The sequence below is a fragment of the Chinchilla lanigera genome, unplaced genomic scaffold, assembly GCF_000276665.1.
Source record: "Chinchilla lanigera isolate Chin_1 unplaced genomic scaffold, ChiLan1.0 scaffold00134, whole genome shotgun sequence".
Lineage (NCBI taxonomy): Eukaryota > Metazoa > Chordata > Mammalia > Rodentia > Chinchillidae > Chinchilla > Chinchilla lanigera.
The window spans coordinates 1,624,335-1,645,977 of record NW_004955535.1 but is presented as its reverse complement, the minus strand read 5'-3'; the positions used below and the strand labels follow the sequence as shown (position 1 = coordinate 1,645,977).

At 35.6% G+C, this 21,643-nt stretch overlaps 1 protein-coding gene across 1 annotated transcript in view; it reads right to left on the bottom strand.

Annotated features, from left to right (window-relative positions):
* Dmd (dystrophin) overlaps window positions 1-21,643 on the bottom strand; it is a 2,013,932-nt gene that overhangs the window by 1,651,038 nt on the left and 341,251 nt on the right. Inside the window, exons 3-4 of the mRNA XM_013507710.1 lie at window positions 12,077-12,169; window positions 6,797-6,874 (exon numbers count right to left, since the gene is read on the bottom strand). Of these exons, the coding sequence (XP_013363164.1) occupies window positions 6,797-6,874; window positions 12,077-12,169 (171 nt within the window). The remainder of the gene's footprint in view (window positions 1-6,796; window positions 6,875-12,076; window positions 12,170-21,643) is intronic.

Genomic DNA, 21,643 nt, shown 5'->3' with positions numbered 1-21,643 from the left:
AGATAAGCTTACAGAATTAGTTTTTATACAGTTTTTCTGTTACAATTATCTATTTTCTTAAAAGTATGGAGGATCTTACCGCTGATATCAAATTTCGTTGATTTTTAAAGACTAATTAAGTAGTACAGTTCTCCATAGAATCTATTTTTGGGGGTTTCTTTACCTAATGAACTCAAATTTAATATTTTCTTTTATTTTAAACTGCATGCATTTATTTTTCCTGTTTCTCCTGACCATGCTTGTAAGATATGAGTCTGCTTTATATTATTGCAAATAACTAACTCATAAACTCATCTACTGTTTCTTCTTTCTAATTTTTTCATTTGAATTTACATTCTACTTTCTTTGCGCATTTTTCCTTTTTAAAATATTTTTAGTTGAAAGCTTTGTCTTTTCTTTAAACAAAAATAAAAACAAAGGCAAAAGTTGAACATCTGGGTAGAATGTCAACTATTTCTCTCAGTTTTCTCATGGAATAATTTTTTCTACATAAATGTTTTGTACTCTTGTTAACACATTTTAAATTAATTGAATTAAAATATATTCTCAACTTATCATATTATCTTATCATATATATGCATTTTAAGAGTTCTTTTTGTGTATTTAATGCAATTTTCAGTGTCTTTTAATGTATTATCCATTTTTAATGAGTACATGAGTTAGAACTTTTAAAACTATATTAGTATTTTCCTATGCCTTTAGTAAGTTTGTATGGAACAGGAGACATCAAAAATTATTCTTAGCCTGTTTCCTTTTTCCAGCTCTAATTTTTTTTCCAGTATGGGAAGGAGTATGATGCCATCGAGTCCCCAAAGTGGCAAGAAACTACCTTTACTCCCTGTCAGCACATAGAGGACATGGTATGGTTGGTCCAGCAAAGTTTGGCCGCAGACAATATTAGTATTCTCAGTATATGGATTCTGAAGTTCATATTTGACTCAGGAAAAAAAATAAGGGATACACCTGGAATGTTGATTATCCTGTCTAGTGCCCTGGTCTTAGATTCTTTATCCTTCTGATATGCAATACCCCCATTGCCTGTGACATCTTCCCCTACTAGCTTCTGGGTGGGTTCAACCAATAAGCAGCCCTGCAAGGATGCTGGGCAGAAGTGTGGAGAAGTCAAGGTATTGCTCTTCACCCTAACCCCTCCCCACCAAGGTTGATTTTGAGTAACTTCATAACTATAGTCACAGGTGCTCTCCAGTGAACCTCTCCCAAGGTTAGCGCTTTCATGAGTTTAACTTAACATCTCTCTTCCCAGGTCCTTCGCGATTTGGACGTAGTATGGGCTATTAATGAACGCTCAGTCCTGAGCACTTCATCATTCATTGTTAGTTCCTTTTTTGTCAGTATTCTGCTCACACATATGTTAATATCCTCGTTCATTATATTCCCTTCAACTTTATTTTCATATATGCCATCTGTTTCATACAAGGACAGTTAATAATACATTTAACTTCACAGGATGACTTGGAACTGATTGGTGACTATATCAGTGGATAAGACATTTGACTAAAGATGAGAGGTTTTTCTCCTACCTATGAGCACTAGATAGATCTACTGGTCTCTGGCCATACCTTAGGGATACGGGAGAGAATTCCTAATAACGATGGAAATAGAATTTTCTGAATGCCTAGTTGAAAGTTCAGATTTAGAAGTGGGTAATTTAAATAAGTCATTAAACTATTGCTGTTCTTACAATTGCAAATTTATGGGGGATTTACCATAATACACATTTTTATACAGCTATGATACTTTGGAATGTCAAGAGAAAAACTGATTAAACTGATTAAATCGACATTATGCTATTCATGGTCTCAGTTTTTGGCTACTGAACATGTTATGATCTGACAATGGCAAATTAAAGGCTCTAAATGGAAATATATTTCCGTCAAGTTTTCCTTGTGGCTTTAACAATATTTCTGTTATGGAGTATGATTTATTATGCCTTCCTTGGTGATTGTAACTTTCTTTAGTACAAATGCTACTCTTAGGACAGGCAACTTGGAGGTGGACTTTTGGCGTTAGTGTAAAGGATCAGCATGAGGCAGGAGGAAAGGGAGAGGGATAATGAGTTAGAGAAATGTTTGATCAATCTCATTCGCCTGTATCTGGCTATCTGAGCAACTACTTGGAAGAAAACAATATGCAGTAGAATAATTATTGTTAATTTCCTATCATTTTGTTTTGAAATTCTGTATCATTGTTATTGTTTTTATTCTCTTTACAATAAAATAAAAAATTGAAAAAGGATACAGTAAATGAGGTACCAGTTTAGCAAATAAACTTCATCTTCTTGCCTTACTAACATGCACTAATAAAAAACTGCTATTGTTTGAAATTACTTTCCCCACATATTTTTCATTAATTATTCCATTGTGAAATTTCAGAATGAACTTGTTCTGTTACTTATTGAGTCTATGATAGCTGCTTTATCGTTAGTCTTTGCCACCTCATTTAAACCAGGGTCCAAACCCTAGCAATGGTTCAGCATGCTTCTCGCTCCCACTGCCTCCTTGCTTGCTTTGTCTGTTTTTTTTTCCCCATGTCCAGTCTTCTCCACTCACTGAGCCCTCATTCCAAATGTTCTTTCACCTCATGGTCTTTTTATCACTCTACCTGGAACCTCTTCTTTTAGATAATCCCATGCCTCACTCACTTGCTTCCTTCAGCTCTCAGCTTATAGAACAACTTTACAAAGAGGTCTTTCCGGACTTCCTATTCTATCTATACCATTGTCATCTATCTGTCTGTCTGTCCATCTATCTATCTACCTATCTACTTAGTGTTCCCCTCCATGTGGCTGCACACTCCATGACAGAAAAGACTGTTTGCTGTGATCACTAACTGCAGTGTCCATATATTGAAATGACCACGTTTTATTTATGTATAACTTATGACATTCAGAAATTTCATTGGAAAATATGAGATCTATGATCAGACTGATAAATATGAGCATCATGTAGATTTAGGGAAGTTGTAGAGTCAGGGCATTTTTTTTTTTTTGTATTGGTATTGAACTCATAGCCTCATTCTTTCCAGGCAGGCACTGTGCCACTGAGCTCTATACCAATCCCTAATATTATCTTAATAGGTATCAACATTTTACCATTTAAAATTGAACTATAATATAGATATAGAACAGTATATTCAAGTATCCATATTTTGTAGTATATATGGCTATCATTTATTCATTTTCATTTATTTATAATATGCCATCATATGAATTCCATAATTATTTTCATATTGGGATATTACAAATAATACTGCGCTAAACATTGTCCCACATTTTTTGGTAAACATAGAAATTTATTTCTGCCTCCTTTTTTTTTCAGTACCAGGAACTGAACTCATGACCTCATGCTTACCAGGTAGGTGCTGTGCTGCTGAGCCTAATCCCTGGCCCAGAGAATATGTTATTTTTGGTCTTTTTTTGGTACTGGGAATTGAACTCAGGACCTTGTGCTAGCCAGGCAGGTGCTTATACCACTGAGCTATATCCCTGGCCCCAGAAATTTATTTCTGTTAGATGTATACCAGGGAATAAAATCATTAGAGTATGAGAATTGTGTATTTTCACATGAATAGGTAATAGAAAACTGTTTTCAATGGCTATTTAAAATATATTTCCACCAATTAATTTTGAGAGTTCTAGTTCCATAACCTCAACATTTGGCATTAGTAGTTTTCCTAATTTCAATCATGTCTAGGTATCTACACTGACAGCACATTGCAGCTTTAATATAAATTTTCCCTAATTACTTCTGAGGCCGAATAGTTTTTTTATTGTTCTGAACTTTTGAATACCTTCTTTTGGGAAGTTCCTGTGTATGCTTGTAGGATACTCTTTATATTTTTTTTTTCATTCTGTAAAACCTAAAATTTGAGACATGTAGAGCAAAACCATGGGATAAAACTGAAGTATTCAGTATTGTAAATGTGCCTATTATCACCCAATTGATCTATGGGTTTAACCTAAGGTTCATCATATTCCAAATGGATTTATGATAACAATAGAAAGTATGTTTACAGGGTACTAGGAGGGCCAATAACACTCAAGAAAATCTTGAAGAATAACAATGTTAGAGAAAGTTTAGTCCATTTTCTGCCATTGTTACAGAGTGTGTACCATCAGCCTGGTAACTTATAAGCTGTAGAGGTTTATAGGACTCACAGGATTGAAAGCTGGTAAGTCGAAGAATACAGCATCTGCATGTGTGAGGGCTTTCTTTTCTCATGATAACATAGCAGAAGGGCAAGTACCAAGACAAAAATAAAAACAGAGCTGAATATATCTTTTTATGAGGAGTCAACTGCAGAGATAATGGCATTAATTCATTCATGACAGTAGAGTCCTCACGATCTAATCACCTCTTAGAAGGTCTCTCCTCTTAACACTGTTACAATGGCAATTAAATTTCAGCATAAGTTTTGGAAGCAGCGGTCTAATCATAGCATGAATGATGCTTTTCCATAGCATACCAGCATTACTATAAAACTGTAGTAATTCACATGATACAACATTTTGCTTTTGTAGACAATAGAAGTGAATTGAAGTCCAGGAGTAGACTTACATATCCATAAATTAATATTTATGACACACTTAGTATTGAAGGGCAATGTGGAAACAACATTTTTAAAATAAATGGTATTATGTCAATTAGATTTTTTGAGACAGGGTTTTGCTATGCAGTTTAAACGGGCCTAGATTCACTATGTAGTTCAGACTGGCCTTGAACTTGCAACGATCCTCCTGCCTCAGCTTCCCAAGTGCTGGCATTACAGGCGTGCACCACCACGCCCAAACAAAACAATAGCATTTAACATGTATAATAATCAATTTCAGATAGAAGATAGATCCGTATTCAAATGGTAAGACAATAAAACTTATGTAAAACAATATAATACACTGTCAAATGGCTTTGAGTAGGCAGATATTTCTTGAACAGAGCAAAAATATAAAGTGGAGGTTTTAAAAAATAAAACATATCAATATGATGAATCTCTCTTTATCGAAATTCCTCATTAAGTAAGTAAAAAGGTAATGTGCAAAAATCTAAAGCACAGTTAGAACTCCTTAAACAAGAAGTTTGTGTTTAGAAAATAGGAACAACTCATAATCTGATGAAGTTCAAGTTAATTTTTCTCTTTTCAAATGATCTTTTTAGTTTCATATATAATATTGCTTTGGCTGGACCTCATTCACATACAATGTTGTTATACAGTTTGTCTATTTTATTGCTAAGATTATTTCTGGGTCTGTATTGAAACCTGTGAAGTTAATAATAATAATATGTGTAGGAAACAATGCTGTCATACTCTAATACATATATGAAAACACAACTCTTATTAAAATATCTGGCTATATAAATTGATTGACTTTTGGGGCTGGGGATTTAGCTTAGCGGCAAAAGCGCCTGTCTGGCAAGTGCAAGGTCGTGAGTTCGGTTCCCAGTACCGGAGAAAAACAACAACAAAAAAATAAATAAATAAATTGATTGACTTTTTATAGGAGATTCAGTAGCTCACATTTTAGTATTTAATATTACATTTTCTTGATAAGTGTCTTGCAATTGTGTCTATTACATTAACTAAAAATTATCTGAAATTTTTGCTGTTTCCTATGCTTCTATATTTTGAAATGGAATAAGGTGTTTTGATTTGATATTTTAAAAGCCTGTGGGTTTTAAATATCAAAAAAGATTTCCATAATTTACTTGTTGCTAATCTTTCAAATTATCTATCCGATTTGTAATGAAGAAAACAGCCTATATTCTTCTGGCCACCAAAAAATTCTAAATCTTGAGTCACTGTACAGAAAATACTCAAAAATAAGTTTTCTGTAACATAACTTTTATATATTCAAAGTGACAATGACTCTTGTCGGTTGATCACAAAATCAATTGCTATACACTTTCCACTTCCATATCTTGTATAATATGCTCGCCCTGCCAAATGAGGTGAATAATATTTGGGAGGAGTGTATGTTATTACTAATGTATCACTGCTTATGGTTATTTTAAGAGTGCGTGATCAATGTATTTGAACTTAACCTTGAAAGAGAGGTGTAATGTAACTAGGAAGCTACTAAAAGTGCCTGGTGAATGTATTGGTAGATTAGAGAGATTGCAGAAGTTAATAAGGAAGACAGACTACTGGCCTCTGAAATCATGAGTGACCTCAAAGTCGCTCAGAGGAGACTCGAACTCCTATAACCTGGCGACTCACTTAGCTATGAATGCATAGTTTTCTGATGTAACATCTGTATTTTCAACCAGTTAAATTAAACCCAACATGGAAATACAAAACAAACCTGCAGCTCTCACCCTGAATTAAGGGCCTGATACATCTCTACAGTTTACAGGTTTGGTGTGGTGTTTAGTAATGGTCAGCTTGATTCAAACAAACATCATGATCCTCAGATGTGAACACAATGAGTGCATAAAAATAATAATTCTCTATTAAATCAACTCTGTTACACAGAGCACTTCTTTGTCAAGGACACGTTGTTACACTAAATATAGCTGTGTGGAGTAAAATCTGAAAACAACATGGAGAAGCCTCTCAGGGCTAGGTCACACCTTTCCCCGCCCTGTCACTGTGTGCATTTGCTTCCTGAATTACATTAGCCTGAAGCCCACAGAAAGGAACTTGAGCATGTCCTCTTAATAAGCACTGCTTTGATTTAGAAGACAACTTTAAATGCTTTGTCTGCATTCGGGGCTAACATCCTCACACAGACATTAAGCATGCTGTCTCACCGCATCCAGACCCTGTCTAGGTTGCTACTTACATTATTTTTCTGCAAGACCTGCAGTGCCTTGTTGACATTGTTCAGGGCATGAACTCGTGTAGATCCTTTTTCTTTTGGCTGCAAAACAAAAGAAACAGTGTTTGCTGCCCAGCAGAGACCAACAATCTACTAGAAACTAAACAATTTATAAATTCCACCATTGTTTGAATATTTTACATTAAAATGAGGACGGACTGTGAGGCCCTGATGTCAGAGATGTAAGCGATTTGGAGTAATTTCCCTTGGTACGCTTCTGTAGTATAAACCTACCACTCCCAGAGAATGAAAGTACTTTTTCTTTTCTTCTTAAAGCCTATTTAGGGTGACTGCCCCTTCATTCTATAACGCAGTGTGGTTTCAGTATAAGACCATCAGTGACAAAAAAAAATTCAGCATAATATGTAAGGAAATTTCCCAGTAACATAGGTAGGCAAGTGAACTTCTACACGTTTTAGGGTACTTTGAAGGAGATGTGAGTCTTGTAAAACTGTAAAATACCAAATTGAGCTAAAGGAAACTATTGCTTTACATGTTACCTTAAATATCCCAGCCACTGAAGCTCAAAATCTTAATCATCTTTGGTTTCCTAACCTTTATTCTCATTCTCAAAGTCTTATCTCATCCTGTAATTTTTAAACTAACATCCAGGTAGTTCATTATACATGTGAATGAGCTCATCTGCTCTGCTGTGGAGTGTTAGAAATTCCACTGTGATGAACTCTACTGTATTCATTCTCTTCTTCTAATTTCCTTTCTTTTATCTTAATGAGCTACTTCATTACATCATTTGCTAGTACCCTAACTTAACTTCCTGCTCCTCCTTACATCCATCCTGTGCATTTAACCATAACATTGTTGAACTAAGCCTGCTACCAATTCAAACTATTTGCATAGCTCTCCTTTCTTTCATGGTGACTATAGTTTAGTTAAGGGCATGACCTGCAAGGCTGGACTTCTTGGTTACAGTCTTTCCCTTTGCTACATTTGTGCTTTATGACTACTGGCAAAATTCTCAATTTCTCTGTATATTAGAGTTTCCTCCTCTGTTAAGATCGAGTTAATAAAAATAGGTGTTCAGTGTGATTGTTGGGAGAATTCTCTACGTTAATATGAGTTATAGGTTATATCTGGATTGCCCCCAAAGCCTCATGCACTCAGAAATGGGGTTTTTGGTGGTAATCAGGTCCTTGGCATGCAGTACTCATCAACAGATTAGCCCATTAAAAGATTTTAGCTAAATGCGATGTTGGAAGGTGAAGCCTGGCTGGAGGAGATGGGTCACTGGGCATGTGGCCTGGCAGAGTCTCTCTCCTACCCTCCTGCCTTGATCATGCTCTGCTTTCCACTACCAAGCCATGAGCTCTTTCTCCTCTGCCGTGCCCTTCTGCATGCCACCCTGCCTTGACCTAGCCCTCTGTAAACTGAAACATCTACAGACTGTGAGCCAAAGTAAACCTGTCCTTTAAGTGGTCGGTGTCAATTGTTGTGCCTCAGCAGTAACAAACTAGCTAAGATGCCAAGTATAAATCAGTAAGATTAACCCTCGTCACATAATAGGTGCAATACGAGGTTTGTTTGTTGTCATTATTATTAAATTTGAATTATTGCTATGTATGTACGACCTCTAATCTCTTTTGCAAAGGCAATATCTTCATGCCCATGATGGAAATAGCGAACTGGAATTCAACATTAATGTACAACCATACAACTAAAAATTATTGGGTCCAAGACCCGACCTAACTCCAGTCTGTGCCTGTAGAGTGAGAGCACCCATATTTCTTTCTCCTTCCTCTAACTATCTTGGGAATACACCAAACTAGAAAGCTGTTTTCCTACTTCTGAGTTTTGCCCCATACTTTCCAGGGGTGCTCTTTTCTTTCTCAAGGAGTTCTACCCACTGGAACAATTTAACCCTTGAATTTCCTGCTCAACTTCATCAATTAAATGAAACATTCTATTCCACAGGATGACTTGCCTTATACCCTTTATCAAAACTGTGTGTATCTTGTTCCTTCCACTTTCCACAACTTTAAGGGCAGCCTCATGAACAGCAATCTCCCCCACTTTTTTTTTTACCTCCAAGAACATCAAATATCAATGGCTTATATTTATTTTTCCCTACTTCTTATCCCAAGGCCACCAAAAGATAAATCTTTATATCAAAAGAAACGCAGTAAAATTTTTTGCTTATCTATGTGTGTATTCACAGTATGTAATTTAGTGGTAAGCTTAGGAATTTAATGTTTTAAAATAATCAATTCAATCTTTTGGTTAATAGCTAGGCAAATATTATCCTTTAGCCAAGTGCACAAGAATTATGGTGATAAGATTTAGTTACATTTTCCTTCACTGCAAACTCAAACATATAAATGTATATATTTACATGCACACATGCATATTTATCAGGACCACAGAAATTCTACTTTTCTTAAAGAGCTAAAGGGATGCAGGATGGAGGAGAGAGGAAGGGGTCATAAAAAGAATTAAGATGTGTTATGTACATGTACCAATTCCCCATAAAGAATGTAATCATTATGCAGTGAAAGTAAATACTAATAAAAACAAAGTTTAAAAAATATCAAAAGAGAAGAAAACCTTCAGAGTCAGATCCTCAAGTGGAAGGTGAAATCTTTCCCATTAGGATCTTTCAGGAGTAATTTTAATTTTATAGTTGGAGGGCAAATACTTTCTTTTTAACCCTGGGGATGCCTGGAGCCCACATCCAAATGCAGATGCTTCCAAATAGAATAATAAAATTTCAGTTCAATAGTAGACATGATTCCCATTAGAGGCACAGATTTAACTTTGTAGAGGTATTAGGATTCAAGACCAGGCACAGGGAATTGGAGTCTTGAAATTGGAAGCATTCATGAGACAGGATATTCTGCTCTGTGGAAAAGGTGAAGTCCCCAGACCAGGGCTGCCAGATCTGTGTCTAGGATGAAAGCTGGATCACAGATTCTGTGAGCAGAAATAAGTGAAACTTTGTAGTCTGTATTAGCTTGCATGGATGTTTGCTGCTATTCCTCCACCAACAACTTACCCCATAATTATCAATCACATGAAGATTTTATGGAGAATTTTTCTTCAGTGTCTGCTATTCACTAGGTTCATTTCATCTCTGGATGTAGCTGTACCTGTACCTGTATCTGCATGTGTATCTGCATCTGCATCTGTATCTATATTTATATCTAACTGTATTTCCCTATGCTCTCAAGTGTTTTCTTTTTTTCTATCATGATGAAAGTTATTATTTTGAACCCTGTATCTGAATGAAATACATTAACATTACCAGGATTACGTTGGGTGATGGAAGCACTGTCGCCATCCAGGAAGTGACTGCAGAGTCATAGCACCACAGAGCAGAAGTTATGCACACATACAGAGGTCAAAAATGAAAAGTTTGTGCACAGAGCCAAGAGGGGTTGTGAAGAAACAAACTTAAACAGTTGGGAAACATTGAGATTTATGTATTTCATTAGTAAGGTGAAAGCCTGACCTCAGATACAGAAATCAGATGTACACCAATATGTCGATTTCTAATATCTACCTGCCTGCCTACAAGTGTGCACGTGCACATGCATACACACATGTGCATATATATTTCATAAAATGTACATATATAATGTTCACATAGTCATAGGATACGGGTCATGATACACAAATGTATGTTTATCCAATGAAGTTAAGACAAAGTCTGTACAACGCCCTTAAATTTGATAAAAGCAAAATATTCAATGGCAATAAATGGGAACCTTTAGCACCTGACTTAAAGTGATTATTTCAGTAAGTTATCAAATTGTTCTCCTATCAATACAAGTTTATACTTCTTAAAATGTGTCAAGTTTGAATTTAATAATATATTACACTCAGATGCTGTCTTATTTTAAAAATGAAAGCATAGAGTATATGCCTGGAGGAGGGATGTCATAGGTTTACAATGTCAGAAAATAATAAGCAACAGTTAAAGTAAAAAATAAGTGTTTTCTGGGACTTAAGAAGAAGGAGAAATTATCACAGAAAAATTGAGAAATGCTTCACAGCGAAATGGAAATCAAAGGTTTTGAAGGACTGCTAGAACAGACAAAGGCTCAGAAAGCAACGGGCAAATAAAACAACTTAGGTAAAACTCCAGGCATATCTAATAAAACAAGGACCAACCTTGCCTAGCATAAGAGAATTCTAGGAGGTAAACTAGAGAGAGAGGACTTTTGATAGCTTTCACTTTCAGTGACAGCTAGAGTCTGAATATTATCTATAAAATTGTCTCTGTGAGCCTGGTGTGGTGGTACATGACTGTAATCCCTGCATTAGGGAAGCTGAGGCAGGAAGATCTATGAGTTTGAGACCAGCCTGGGCTACAAAGTGAGCTCAAGGCAGGCCTGAACTGCATAAAGAGATTCTGCCTCAAAAAGACCAAAAAAACCCCCCAAAAACAAAAATAGAAGTAAAATTGTCTCTGTGTGCATTTGTGGGTGTGTGTATGTGCTCACATGCACTCATGAGAAGTTGTGGTGAAAGGCAAAGAGAAAGGATTAAAATACTAATTTATCAGGATTCATCTGATATGTGTACTGGCTGACTATAGACTGGAGTCTTAAGCTATGTTTAGGAAAATAATAACAGTCGAAGAATAAGACTATTAAAATCGAGAAATTTGGATATAAGATCATTTCCCACATTATGAGACCTCTACCAAGGCATCTAAGATTCATCCATGATTTTATTGTTCTGTAAACAGTATAAATTCATATCTACCTCATAGGGATATTCAGAAGCTAGATAAGATAGAAGTTTTAAGAGAATGCCACAAGTTCATCACATAAGTGATTGTGTATGGAACTAACATGCCTATACAGTACTTTATTACAATGTCCTGAGTTAATCGTTTCTCTACTTAAAATATAATTTTGGGTCATGACAAAGTAACTTCAAAATCCACAGAAGCACAAAGATGATTTGAAAAGTTATAATCCATAAAAGCCTTTATAATGACATTTTATAAGAAAGGTAACAGATATGTAAAAGTTAGTAATGGTTATTATTTTACATAAGCTATATCAGTAAAAATTTTATGTTGTTGCTCTGTACGTGTTAGACTTTGCCAAAATGAAAATTATAATGTGAGATTATTTCATTCAGAAATAAATCCCCTATTGTTATTTCAATCAGTACATGGCAAATTATTGAATTTTATTATATTGGGTACAACTAAACTTTTGATTCTGCCCTGAATTTCTAGTAAAGTGAATATAAAATTTCTGCAAAATAACTTCCTACCAATTTTTGCCCTGTTAGGCCTTCAAGGAGGTCCAGGAGGCGTCTCCCATCCTGCAGGTCACTGAAGAGGTTCTCTATATGCTGCTTCCCAAACTGAAATACAAAATATTACCAGTTAAAGCATGCTTCCAATAGGCCACTTGCATGATTGTGTCTCTTAAAAGTTAAAACTATTTTCAAGGATATTTAATTTATCTAATTACTAATCTTCCAAGGGTAAATGGATGGAAAATTCCATTTCAAAATCAAAAACTAAAGAAAATGTATCACTAGGTCAAATCTCTTTGAATTGTTTTTGATTAGCAAGTATCAGAGATCTATAGCTTATTTTATGTTTTTACTCCAACTTCATGGGGCTGGGAATATAGCTCAGCAACATAAGTGCCTGCCTGGCAAGCGCAAGGTCCTGAATTTGATTCCCTGTACCACAAGAGAGAAAAAAATCCAACTTCATGAATGCTGATTCTATAAAGGAGAAAAATGTAAAGAGTTAAATTATCATACAGATCACAGTAGGAGGAGAAATGAACACACAAAGAAATGAAAAGATCACAAATGATTTGCCCTGAGCAGGCATATAAAATGTTAACATTGTGTGCACTTGGAAGTATAATATAATATAAGCCAGAATGTTCGACAACATTGTCACACAGACTTGTTTTCTCTTCGTATACATTTTGTGTACTAGGTGAGAATGACTCATTCTCATTTTGGATAAATCACATTAGGAATACCTGATTTAAACAGAGTTGAAATAAATCCATGAAAGTTTTTTCTTCTTATTTCCACAGTATTTTGCTCAGAAATTATACTAAGGAAAAAAACAGCAATAATGTTTAACATTTTTGGAGTAACCATTCATATGACACACTGCAATAAATGAACAGATCTTATGACCTTTGTATCATTTTGGGGAAGTTGGTATTAATATACCCATCTTGCAGATGAGATAAGTAGTTGAATATGTGGCCTTTGCCACAAAAGTAGGAGGGGGTGATGCCAAGACTTTTGGTTCAAATCTTTTTACTAGAGCCTTTGTTCTAACTTATCAGGTTGCTTCTTTTGCCATTTTGGTCTTCTATTTAATTATCTTTCAACTATTTCATTTCTTCTGTCATATCCTCCTAATCTCTTTCTCACTTTAAAAGCCTAGAGTCCATCTTACAAGATCATTCCCAGCTCTTTCATCACTGAAGTTATCTATAAAGCACTCAATTACTAGGCACACATGTATATTTAGCACCAGTAAACCTGAGGTAGGTGTTGGCGCATACACTGGTCAATCAGACTGATGTTACCTCAGATTCTATAGAATTTCTTTTCCAGCAGGGAAAACATCATTTCTGAATGGAAATGTCACATAGAAGCAGTAAAAAGAACTAAGGCGAACTTAACAGTGGGAGAACTCCCAGAGTCTTGGAATCAACTAATACTTTCTTCAAATGTCCCATAATAGGGCTCACAGTCTTTGAGAGATGGGGCTCCTCTCATCTGTTCTTTGGATCACATACAATTTTGGATCTCATGCACTTAGAGAAAATCCACAAAAGCCCTGGTTTCCAGGGGAAAGACTTCCCTGATATGTTTAAGACTGAAGACAGAAAAGTCAGACTCTCCCTACAGCCAGAAAGCCATGTCAATGGTAAGTGCTGTCCACGCCTGAATGACTCCCATAAAGAATACATGGGCATGCAAGGAGTCCACTGGTCCATCTATGCTCATGTTTGAGAATCAAGCTACATGTATGCTTTGAAAAAGCTAACTGCAAGTTATCCTGTTGAAATTCTACACAAATAGCTCTTGTTTTCAAATTTGTAGGGGAAAAAGAAAATAACAAAAAGCACAAACATGCTGGAAATTTTTAAAAGCAGCTTTACTACATAGAATGTAGAGGTAAAGATTAAAACAAAAGTTCCAATTTTATGTAACTGTAAAGAATGCTTTTTTATTGATAAGCATTGAAACTGAATGTATACTTTCTAATAATATTATCAAGAATTTCAGGGTTGGGAATATAGCTCAGTGGTACAAGTGCCTGCCAGGCAAGCGCAAGGTCCTGAGTTCGATTCCCAGTACCAAAAAAAAAAAAAAAAAAAAGAATTTCATATCTAACTTGAAATACATTGATATTGTAAGTGTAATAATAAGGGTATACTTTTAAAATTGGATGAAGGGACAGATTATCCTGAAAGTGCTGGGAGTTTTAGAAGCAACATTTTACAAATACAATTCAGAAAAGTGTGGCTTCTAAATTTTTTAAAACTGAAGCTTGGGCCAGGGATATAGCTCAGGATCATAAGTGCATGCTTAGCAATACAAGGTCCTGAGTTTGATTCCTGGTACAAAAAAAAAAAAAATCCCTGCATTTGCATACTGTGTTTTGCCAATTTTTGAAATAAAATCCTGTGCTTAGCTGACAGAATACTTGTTTTTATGAAAATACATATCTACATTGATAAACAAAAATCTGTCAATCCAGGAGGGATATTGATGGAAAAATACTTCTCATTCAAAAAAGAAGAACAAGGCTAGAAATATTAAGTAAGTCTTGGGGTATAGACCATAGGCTCACACAGCATCAAAAACATGAGAACCATGTTTGGGTTTAGGGGCAAGGAGACTAGACCAATTCTGACATGGCAAGGAGAATTCAGGTTCAGTGTAAAGGTAATCATATAGACAAGAGTCTCTTATAACCCTCCATTTAAAACTAGTCAGAATGGAGAAGTCCAGTCAGAGGCTCCCAGGTGAATTACTTCATGTAAATTCAAGGTACAGATAAAACTGTAGCATGTTATTGACTCTTCTAGAAAGGGCAGAGCTCATCTCCAATGCACTCTGTTGGCCCCATGTTTGGTATCCCAGGTGAGAGTGGAAGGTGAGGAGGTGAAATAGAATTTTCCACACACGGTAACTAAGACTAATAAATGTGGATGGTATAGGTGAAATACTTAAAATCTTTGAGTTCTTTGACTTTTTTCTCTGTTTGGTGATTTTCAATTAAAAATTCTTTCATTTTCCTTCCTTTCATCTTTCACAATCTGCCATGTCTTTTAGTTGCAGGTGATATTTTGTGTCACGAAAACAGTAATAATTGCTTAAAATTCCATCTTTAATGGCTTTCTTTGCAAAAGCAAGAAAATGATTCTGTTACATGTACAAAAATTGTCTGTTGTGAATCATGAGGCCCTGTGGTTTTCTCTGTTCAATTTCTTTCACAACTAATATTTTCTTTACTCAGCAAACTTTTTGAACTTTTCAAACTACTTAGCAGTTTCATGAATTCACTTATATATGTCTTTTTACTTGTTAACCAATATAATAAGCTAAAAGGTCTACAGAATGAGGCAATGATCATTCTGCAATATTGTCAGGATAAAAGTAAGAAATATTGAAGCAAAGAAAATGTTCAAAAAGATTGGTAAGTGGCATAAAAAAGTGGAAAACTCAAAGTGGAAAAAATTGTGATGGTAACAGAAATGCATGTTTGAGAAAATATTGAAATGGTTTCTTTAGTTTTGGAATTGTGTAGTCTTTTAATCTGAAAATGCAACAAGATCAGTGCAATATTCTGGTAGGACATAAAGGGCGTAGAGGTAATTTAGTGTGACCTTCTGGGTAGAGAAAGGTCAAGCCATGGACATATCCATTGCTCAGAAAGCCAGGAGACTCCTCAGTGATTACGAATCTTTAGACACAGGTAACATGAAAAGAGAATGCAAAGCTGAGGATTCAGTCCTAGGTGGGGAAGGCTGCCTAAGATCTCAGAGAAAAATAATGTAGCCTATTGTAGTGTAAATAGGCAGCTTCCATAGATGATTTTTAAAGTGCAGGTTGTAAAACATATTTTATGTATAAGGAAAAATCTTTTATTGTGCTATGATATACATGCAGGAATGTACCTACATCTTAAGTGCATAGCTCAATGAATCTTCAAACTGAATGTATTTATATTACCAGCAAGCAAGCAGAGAAATAGGATATGATAAGCACCTTCACAGGGTCCTAGCACTAGCTTCTATGTGCCACCCCAATCAAGAATGATCATTGTACTGATTTTTAGCACTATAGATAGCTTTGCCCTGAAAGTTAATTCCAGTTTAGTATTTCATTTCAGACATCTAATGATTGAAAGACTGCAGACTTATGCACAGAGAATTTAGAAAGGAAAAGAGTCACATCGATGAAGTATATTTTATAAGGCACAAGGCAGTGGTGTATTTCTGTGTATGAAGATGTTAGCTCTCTACACATAATGCCTTTTAAGAGAATCATCACTCTGCCATATTCCAGCTGTGTGATCTTGGGCAAGTGAGTTAACCTCTCTGTGCCTTCCTATTTCCATCTTTAATAAGAATGTGTATTTTCCACACTGTGATGGTGGTGTAAAGAAATAAACTAAATAGTGCTTTGAAAGATATGCTTGATGGGCATTAGCTACCATGCATTTATTCTAATTTTTTAAGCAAAATAAGCCATATTACAGAACAGCCAACTAACTTTAAAGTTTTGACATGAAGACTAAATAGGCTAATAAATATAAGGCATTCCACACAGCGTCTCACACAGAAAATGTTCAATAAATCCAAGAAACATCCTTCCCTTTCTGCTTCCTGTTAAATATCATCAGCTGGAGGAAGAGAGTACAACTGTGCTTTGAGGATCCCAGGGTCTTAGCAGGACTCAGGTAATTTTAGGCGATTTTAACAAGGGGTAGTTCACAAAGAAGAGCGCAAGCTCTAATGAAACCACTTAAACGTGCTTTTACTCCTATACCCACAGCAACGAAGGGAAAGATAATGATTACTGTTCCTTTGATACTGGGTGATGAATACAGCCACCCTGAAGTGAATCAGTGTCCTGACCTTTCTTTCTTCCGTCCTTCTGATCCGCTGTTAAGGCTCCCATTGGCCAAATCCACCTGAGAGCCAGAGGGCAAGACAGTCTATTGATTCAGTCCACACAGGTAAGTCCCCCAGGAAAAAGAGACAGAGTGTGGGCCCAAAGAAACTCCACACTCCAGGCATGTGACAAATTCTCTTGGAGCAAAGGAATCACTGTCAGGGATGTCCATATCAGGAAATAGATGAAAGCCAAATGTTCCTCCCCAGGACTTGTCTATTATTTCTATCTCCAGTAATGTCATTGCTAAGAGCCAAATGTACCGCTGGGACACATCTACTTTAGTAGAGGTATCAAAGTACTACAGGGCTTCCTGGGCTTCATCAGCTGAAAATTAACATGTCCTTATTCATTATCCCTTGGCAACAAATACTTTTAGAGACTTCTACATACCAGGAACAGCAGTAAAATCTGGCTACAAGGATAATCAAAAAGAGCCAAGTTATTCCTTGGAGCTAAGAAGTACACAAGAGCTAAGTTAGATCATATAATAGTTTTACACTCTCTCCAGATATAAAATGTTATTTGGCAGTAACTCTTTATAAAACATTTTCTCGAGGACCCAATGAGTATGCTGTTCTATTAAGTAGACAAGAAATGACTCAACAAGATTGCACATTAGAACTTTCAACAGGAACTACAAAATAGCTAATGGAAATCAAGTCATTATCTGTAAATGGTTTGTTATAAACCCAAAAGTGAAGTATGCCTAACCAAAGTCAGCATGGTTTGTTGGCTGGTAAGGTCTATTTTTAATATGCTTTCTAGTAAAACTAAATTCTTAGATTAAGGCCATGTTTTCTCACCTGTAAATGAATAGATGAGTACTAATTCATTTTACCAGTTATGCTGAAACAAAAACTTTAAATAACTTTCTATTGTACAGTGCTTGAGATGACCTTAATATAATTCACAAGTAGCTATTTCAAATTTGGGGGAAGGCTCACAATCCACAAATGTAGTGAATTAGTTTCTGCTAGCAATTAATAGCCTCATAAATTGAAAATTCAGAGAGGTGGCTTCAATTGCTCTGTTTAAGCACACGGACACAGTGGTAACAGGTTAAGAACTCAAAAGATTTTACAGTTTTGTGGAAGATGGCTATATTTGTGTTTGTGTGGAGAAGATGGACATGTTGGATCTGTCACCTGATGAAAAGTTTGGGAATGGAAACAAAATTTTGTTGAACACTTTTGTTTGTGAAATGAACTGTTTGAAAACAGTAGTATGTGTGCAGCGAAGTGTTACTATATATGCTTTCTCTTTGAGATTGTCAGTGATGGAAATGCAGCTTATTTCTACTCTATACCAGTGTGTGCTTTTACAACATTAAACAGCACATCATAAGGTGGGCAAGATGAAGCATTTTGTTTCAAAGCATATAAATATTACTCTGACATTTCAGAAGTATTCTATTCATTAAAGACATAGCACATCAGTCTACCCTTCATCTTCGCCAAAAAGCCAAGAAGCAATTGCACTCTAGCCTACATTCGATGTGCAGGAGAATGCCAGATATTAACACTCAGTTCCAAGTAAAATCCAGAGGAAAAAGCCATTTTTAAGTTCAGACGCAGTAAAAGTCTTCTTCTACTATTCAGAACCAGTATAAGGAGACTTTCTGGCCGGAAAGATTTCAGATATACCTTTAAATAATAAATTAAAAATTCATTTATAAATAATAACATTTTTGTAATCTGTTAATTACAATGCAGCACAATTGAGTGTGGACAATGTATGTGACAAGACACTACTTCTTCACTGCTGTTCCCATCTCCTACCCACTAGCTAGTCAGCCTCGGTCTAACTGTAGGCTTTTCTCCCAAGCCTATGATGAAGAGCAACATATCAGTGGTGCCAAATTAAAGAAAAGGGAAGCGCATCAAAAGGACAAAAGTCACATAAAATAGAACATTTACAGAACTTTTATATCCTGTATACCTCTGTTTCCTTGTAAAAGTTTGAACTTGGGGCTAGGGATTTAGCTCAGCGGTGCAGTGCCTGCCTGGCTAGCGCAAAGTCGTGAGCTCGATTCCCAGTACCAGAAAACAAACAAACAAACAAACAAAAGAATAAATAAAAAAAAAAAATAAAAGTTTGAACTACATGATATTTCCAATTCTGCAGTCAAATATGTTCAGCTATTGGCAATTTCCTATGAATAAACTTCATGTACTTCAGAAGACATGAGTAATAAATATTGAGTGCTTACTCCATCCCAGTACAATTCTTTGTACATCACATGGCTTGTTTCAATTAATTTTCATGAGAAATAATTGAATTTATCCTCATTTTACAGATGGTAAAATTGAGGTACAGAAACTATAACTTTTCTAAAACTCACATGTCAAATAAGTGCTAGATATGAATCTAAAATTAGGCAGTCTCGCTCCATACTTCTTAACCATTCTGTATATTGTGAGTGCTGCTCAAACTAGGCTTCTTTGACTATTGTATCATTCAAAATTGGTATTAAGTAGGTTTTACTTGTTCATTTTATATTCTCTTTCCATAAAGCAAGGATCACTGTAAATAATTTATTCTGTTTATTTTCCCTTTGGTTTCTGTAGGTCAAATATACACATATAATTTCAAGAACTTATTTTACTACTTTTAGGTTGAATTTTTAAGGGAAGCATAATAACAGAGTGGTAATACTACATGTATACATAAGAAACATTTTTCAAACTGCTAAATTCTCATAGTTATACCATTCAGCTTTGGAGGTTCAGTTAACTCCCAAGGATTCCAGCATGCCTAACACACTCAAAAAGCATAGTAAGTACTTCTGCAGAGCTTCAAACAAATTTTTAATGCAGAATTCATTGTAACATTTTTTGAAAAGCACAGCTTTTCTATATTAACTCCATTAAAATACAAAAAAATTCCCCATGAAAACCTAGTTTATGGCCGGGTGTTTTGGCACAAGCCTGTAATCCCAGCTTTCAGGAGGCTGAAGCAGGATGACTGTTGTGAGTTCAAGACCAGCCTGGGCTACAAAGTGAACTCAAGGCCAGCCTGAACTGTATAGTGAGACCCTGTCTCAAAAGGCAAAGAAACAAAAGCAAAAACAAAAACTAGCTGATATAAATTAAAATATAACAAATATAATTCTTAAAGTCGATGAGGATTAAATGAAAGTATAGTAAATAGAACAATAAGTTGTACTCCTTTGCACTTAGTGCAGCCATTTTTTGAAGATTCATTCAAGTATACCAGGTTCTAACTGAAAGTCTTTCATTGAATGTGGATGCATGTTACAGAGTATGCTATCTGGGAGCAAATAGGACTTTACTTAAATTGCAAGTCTAGCATCTTCCAATTGTGTGGATAATATGAATAAATTACACACTGCTTTACTTATTTTTCATGTGTTAAAGGACTGGGACAATTAAATTACTCAATTAACTTTAATGAATAGCATTCACATGCTTCATATTGTCACAGATATCAGGGAAATTGAGAAGATAAAAAATTAAAAAGATATTGCTGGTGATTTCACAGCTTTTATCACTGTCTGAGAAAGAAGTATGCATCAAAGCAAATATAATTACAGCACTGTGTTATATTGCTGACAATACCAGTGGTATAAGTGTGAGGCTGGCACAAACAAAAGAGATATCATCTTCACTGGAGAGAGTAACAGAAGCAGGAATCCCACAACTGAATTGAATGAAAACAATCAACAAGTAGATATAGAAAGGGGAAGGAAAGATGGCCCAAGGACTTTTAAATGCTAAGGAGTAGGGGTATTTGATTCTAAGACCCATTTATTTTATTTATTTTTTTTTTTTACTGTGTCTTACCACCTTTCTCCTCCTTTTATTTTTATTTTTTTTTTTTATTTTAAGGATAAAAGGAGGGAAACATTAACAGACATACAACATTTTACAACATATCACAAGCACAATACAGACAATACAGAGTTCCAAACAAAGTGGTAGGGAATTAACAATGGTGGTTGTATTACATATTGATATCTTCAAAGTGGCTTCTCATGAAAACAGATATAGACATGCAATACTGGTCAACCAAAGACTCATTGACAGTTTCTTTCAGCATAGAAACAGCAGATAGAAGAACAACCATGTATCTAAGACCCATTTAAAGAACTGTGATCAGCTAGTTGTTGGAGCATAAGATAGCTGAAGGGAGGGGAACTGATGAGACTGGAGAGATCAAGACCTCATTTACCAGACAAAGGAGCTTGAATGCATGGTTGATGGCCTTTTCTTTCCAGACTTAAAACATTGTTTCTAATTCTGAAAACCTCTGACCATTTCTAAGCTAATATTTAGACTCCTGGGTTAACATTGTTAATACTCTTTAGAAAATACCAATAGTCGCATTGTTTAGAGGGCCTTTGGGTATGGAAATATTACTTGGCAAGGGTGTCATGTTGTATAACATCATCTACTCTAAATGCTAGATTAACTGCAAAACTGTCCCAAATATTTCATTCTTTCCTGCATCCATGCCCTTTGTAATGTAGCACCAATGCTTTTCTTATCTCTATTTTCCTGTCTCTTGAGTCTGGGTTGACTTTAACCAATAAGATGCAGTGCACGTGACTGGATTCTACTTCCAAATAATAGGCCTTAAAGGGCTGAAACACTTTGGTGTCTCCTTCCTGAGTCCGCCTTCACCATAGGAGCTCACAAGAGC